The sequence below is a fragment of the Sceloporus occidentalis genome, unplaced genomic scaffold (genome assembly GCF_023333645.1).
Source record: "Sceloporus occidentalis isolate IW3139 unplaced genomic scaffold, rSceOcc1.0.p SCAF_82, whole genome shotgun sequence".
In the NCBI taxonomy this organism is placed as follows: domain Eukaryota; kingdom Metazoa; phylum Chordata; class Lepidosauria; order Squamata; family Phrynosomatidae; genus Sceloporus; species Sceloporus occidentalis.
This window is the reverse complement of record NW_028317062.1, coordinates 4,663,736-4,668,933: the sequence shown is the minus strand read 5'-3', so window position 1 is coordinate 4,668,933 and position 5,198 is coordinate 4,663,736. Positions and strand designations below refer to the sequence as shown.

At 43.8% G+C, this 5,198-nt stretch overlaps 1 protein-coding gene across 1 annotated transcript; it reads left to right on the top strand.

Moving 5' to 3' along the window:
* Positions 1-2,070: 2,070 nt before the first annotated feature.
* Positions 2,071-4,767, top strand: LOC149285289 (heterogeneous nuclear ribonucleoproteins A1 homolog). Its single transcript, XM_089495576.1, has 9 exons — positions 2,071-2,085; positions 2,850-2,966; positions 3,287-3,433; positions 3,514-3,724; positions 3,817-3,909; positions 4,000-4,089; positions 4,199-4,387; positions 4,483-4,611; positions 4,712-4,767. The coding sequence occupies exons 1-9, from the start codon at positions 2,071-2,073 to the stop codon at positions 4,765-4,767; spliced, it is 1,047 nt and encodes a 348-aa protein (XP_089351702.1).
* Positions 4,768-5,198: the final 431 nt, after the last annotated feature.

Sequence of the window (5,198 nt, the reverse complement as noted above, 5' to 3'; positions counted from 1 at the left end):
GCCTGGGAAAGAGAAAGGGGGGCATTAGTGGGGACGATAGTGAATAAAGAACCCCAAGGACCCCCAGTTACAGGGTAGGAGCGTTCCGCAGGCAGCCAAGGATCCCTGAGCCAGAGTTATATTCCTGTTTACAAATAACCGGGAACAAACTCAAATATTTTTTAAACGCGCCTTTATTAAATAAACATTATCGTCAGAATGGCCCGGTGTGAGTCCGGAAACCGCAATCTATTTACACCTCCAGAGAACCGCTCCTTAGTAAATACACCATAATTAAGGAATCAGATTTACATTAGAACAGAACACTTAAGGATTACTTTGGGACGGGGGGGGGGGGGGATTTCAATTTGACCCCAAACATGGAACAAAAACACAAGTTTTAGCGATTAGGACAATTTCTTCTGGGCAAACGGAAGGTATTGTCCAAAAACTTGGTTGGTCCGGCTGCACCCCCTAAAAACACAAAACATTAAAGCAGATAAATGGAATATTTTCCGCAAGAAGCACGCGTCGGGCAGACAGATGCTGGAACCAAACGCACGGATTCGGGTGTCCCTAAAGGTCAGAACAAGAGGTCATAATCTGAAACTAGAGGGTCAGGGGCTTACATGGAATCAAGGAAGCTTTACTTTATTGATAGGGATAGATGAGTGGAACAGCCACCCAGCAAAAGCAGTAGAGGCTAATACACTTAAGGGAATTTAAACATACATGGGATGGAGATCTGGTTATACCGAATCTAAGACGAGACCAAGGTCTGATTAAAGTCCTTGCATCAGTAAAAATGGGCCGACTGGTTCTTATCTACATAACGGCATTTAACACTTCAGAGGTGGTGAAGGACTGGGAAGGAATAAAAGCAGCTCCATGTAGCCACAGCCAATAAACTCTGACCATCTGAATTCGCACTCCGTATCCCGGCCCTTACACGTTTCTACATATATTTATTCAAACCTGGCGCCACCGGACATTTTCACTCAGACGGTTTAATTGGCCTCCACGTGTTCCGAGCGCACATTAATTCGCCCCTGTGCTATATGTGGATTTCCTGCGGTGTACCAGATACCCGGCTCGGACACTGTACGTTACAAAGGACCGCGTACACTATTGGCAGGAAACAGACACACGTATACACATGCACGCAAGAAACGGGAAGAGCACTGCTCCCCTTTTCCAAGCCACCCATGACAGTCCCGCTGTTCACGGACACCCTGGTCTAGTGGGAGGCCCCGGTACCTGCACGAAATCACCCGCTGGCTCTCAGAAGCTCCCGCAACCTCCTGCACGCCTGCTTTCTGGCACCGGCAGCAGCCCTAAGCCCCACCCCCCCTTGTGTCTCCCCATTGGACGTTACCACGCGCTGAACTAACGATTGGTCAATCCATGCTATCACTCAAACCACTTTCCTCTGGATTCTGTCTGCTCGCAGCGATCCCGTTTCCCTTTAGCTAACCGCCGCAGGGATCACGGAATTGAAGTGAGCGGGTTCAAACTATGAGAGCTCCCCATAAAGAGTGTTTTATTATTAAAAGGCCGTCTATGATGTTACGGAAGAGCAATGCACTCGGCTACCAAACCCCGCCAAAAGCAACCAATCTAGCGCACGCGCAGCTCCTCCCCCCGCGCCGTATACCACCCCACGATACCAGAACTCCATGTTAACGTTGTGTATTACCTTACACCAACGCCAGCACGTTAATGGTGAAGAATAGGCACATTACCAAGCCCCTATCGGGAACCTACCGAGACACGCATATTTAACCTTGCAACTTAATCTACGTAGGCCAACTACAAACGATAAAATCGTACTAGTGCCGTAGCGTCGGCAGTGGGCGGGGAATAGGTGGGACCTCTCCGTCTCCATGACAATGGTTCGGCCAATCGGTGGTAGCTATGGCTCTCTTAGCTAACCAATTAATTGCGCCGGATGTGATCGTAAGCCAATGGAGCGTTGCGAGGGCGGTACCATTTGCCCTACACGTCGTCTCCTTGTGTTATAATACGGTACCAGGGCTAGTCATTGCTTTTTGGATCATACTGGTGAGAAACTAGCATCGGAAAACCGCAACCATGCACAAATCAGAGGTGAGGCCACGTTCACGGGATATCATACTGTGCTAAATAAGCGATCGCGCTTTGTAGTTAATTAGCGCTGATGTATAACTAGATTTATATTTATGTTAAACGTAGTTGGCCTAAACTGGATGTATAACTTTAGTTTGGGCGGTTCTTACTCTCTGTGATTCCCGTAACACATTTTTTTGCACCGCCATTTGTGTTTATGTGCGTAATTATAGCGCCGTTAGGTTATACTATATAAGCATACTTATATATATTTTCCGTCGTCTGATCTTTGTCTCCGCCATCTTGTTTGGCGGTTCATTTTCATTGTCTGCCGCCCTTACTTCCCCTTAAAGGATGTATGGCGTCGCTATAGCGATTTAGTGTGTCGCGCTATTTTCTTGGCCCTTATCCATAATATTGTCTCTTTTCCCGTGAAACATTGTTTCCTCCATTGCAGTTTAATTGCGGAGAGGATATATTCCTGCCCGCTGTTGTTCACTTTAGCCCCTCTAATAATTCCTTTTGTTAGATGCTTTGCGGCCTAGTGAGATCTGTGCCTTTGCCGCAGGCCTTTTCTTTCTGAGGTAAAAACGGTCAATTTCGAGAATAGGTAATTCTCCAAATAGCTGGCCTTATCGGCAAGGGGTTTTTTTTTTGTTTTTGTTTTTTTAACTTTTTTATATAAAAAATATTTTTCTATTGTTAAATGGCAGTTTTCCCCCTCTCTACCAACCTATATATTTGTGTGCTCTTTGCATATTTATTTTATCGTATTTTTGTTTGAGGCTCCCAAGGAACCTGAGCAGCTGCGTAAACTCTTTATTGGAGGCCTAAGCTTCGAGACCACAGACGATAGCTTGCGTACCCATTTCGAACAATGGGGAGCCCTCACAGACTGTGTGGTAAGTGTTGTAGTCTGGTAGCTAAACTCCTTCCGCTTTCCTGCTGTTAAATGTAATAATTTTTTTTGCTTAATAACTATTAAATATAAAATATATTAAATATGTTTGTGGAATTGTTTCATTGATAGTTTAGGAGGTGAAAAGCCACAATCTGGTATTCACTGCACAGTACTTGCTGTGTTGGGTGTGATTGCCAGAGACATGGTGGAAGGCTGCACCTGCTGTAAAGTTGAGAGCGTTTTATTGTAAACAATGCCGTAAACTTTACTTCAAATATAAGTAAGAAATTAAATACATATATAATATTCTCTTTGTGACAGGTGATGAGAGATCCAAACTCGAAGCGTTCCCGTGGCTTTGGCTTTGTTACCTATTCATCAGCCGAGGAGGTTGATGCTGCTATGGAAGCCAGACCACACAGAGTTGATGGGCGTGTGGTTGAACCCAAAAGAGCTGTCTCCAGAGAGGTGAGCGACTGTACCTCGTGGCGATAAGGTCATTTCACACTCTTGGTATCTCGTCTAATGCATTGTTTTGACCGTTTCAGGACTCTCAGAGGCCAGGAGCACACCTCACTGTCAAAAAAATATTTGTGGGCGGTATAAAGGAAGATACAGAGGAGCATCATTTACGAGATTATTTTGAACAATATGGAAAGATTGATGTTGTTGAGATAATGACGGACAGAGGCAGCGGCAAGAAAAGGGGATTTGCTTTTATTACGTTCGATGATCATGATTCGGTGGACAAGATTGTCAGTAAGTTTGTTTGGAAGCTTTAGGTGTTGCATCTCTTTATAGGTTACTTTTTATGTCTGGGTGAGACTTATCTTTCCATTTATCTGTTACAGTTCAGAAATATCATACCATCAATGATCACAACTGTGAAGTGAGGAAGGCGCTCTCAAAACAGGAAATGGCATCGGCATCAGCTAGCCAGAGAGGTACATTTATTTACTGCTAATCCTGTAGATTTAACTGCCTCTGTGTGTTATTGGTCAGATCTCTAAATTAGGGTTATTGTTTACATGTAGGTCGTGGTGGTCCTGGGAACTTTGGCGGTAGAGGTGGATTTGGTGGAAATGACAACTTTGGAGGACGTGGAGGAAACTTTGGCGGTAGAGGTGGTAAGTTTAATTGATGGACTTGCACTGTGTATATGTTTAATGTGTGTGTTTAAACCTGCCTCTTAATGCCAGTTCTTATTGTCTTTCTGTTTTAATTATGAATTAGGTGGCTTCAGTGGACGTGGTTATGGAGGTGATAACTATGGTAACTCCTATGGTAACGAAGGAGATTATGGAAGCAGCCCACCATACTCTGGTGGACGTGGCTATGGAGGTGGACAAGGTGTTGGTTATGGCGGAAATGGAGGTGGATATGATGGTTACAACAACGGAGGCGGCTACAGTGGAGGAAATGGTAAATAGTGACTTAATATCTGTATAATAGTGCAAATGTGTGTAAAATATATGTATATAAGTTCTCTATTCATGTATATCTTCTGTCTTCCTAAGGCAACTACGGAGGCAGTGGTGGAGGATACAATGATTTCGGAAACTACACTAGTCAATCGTCTTCCAATTATGGTCCAATGAAAAGTGGCAATTATGGTAGCAGGAGCTCTGGTGGTCCTTACGGTGGAGGTATGCCGGTTTCAGGATTAAGATTTTAGTGCATTGCCCTGTGGGAATGATTTTTATCCAGAATGGAAACTTGCAGTTTTACATGTGGCCTTTATTTTAGGTGGCTACAGTGGTGGATCTGGTGGCAGCAGTTATGGAGGTGGAAGAAGATTTTAGTGTTCCTCCAGGTATGAATTAATACACTACTTGTAAAACTAAAGTGAATCTAGTGAATGCTCATCCATTGCAGGTAATTCTTGTTTCGTTAAGTGCAAGCCTAAGTATGCCTAGATTAACACCTCTATTCCATATTGTTCAACAGGAGGCAGTGCTTAGCAGGAGAGGAGAGCCAGGCAAGCGACAGGTTACTACAAATGTTGAATTCAGCCAAGCACAGTTGTGGCAGGGCATAGCTGCTACATGAAGAATTGTTAGTAAATCATTTATTTGTGAGGAATTCTCACAGGACTATTTGACATAAGTCTTCAAAAAAAAAAGTTTATGTTTGGAAGTGTAAAGCATTCCTTAAACTGGGTTTTTAATGTATAGGATTATTTTATTTTCCCTGCGGTCGTGGTGTTTGAGAAACTGTACAAATTGATCATGAT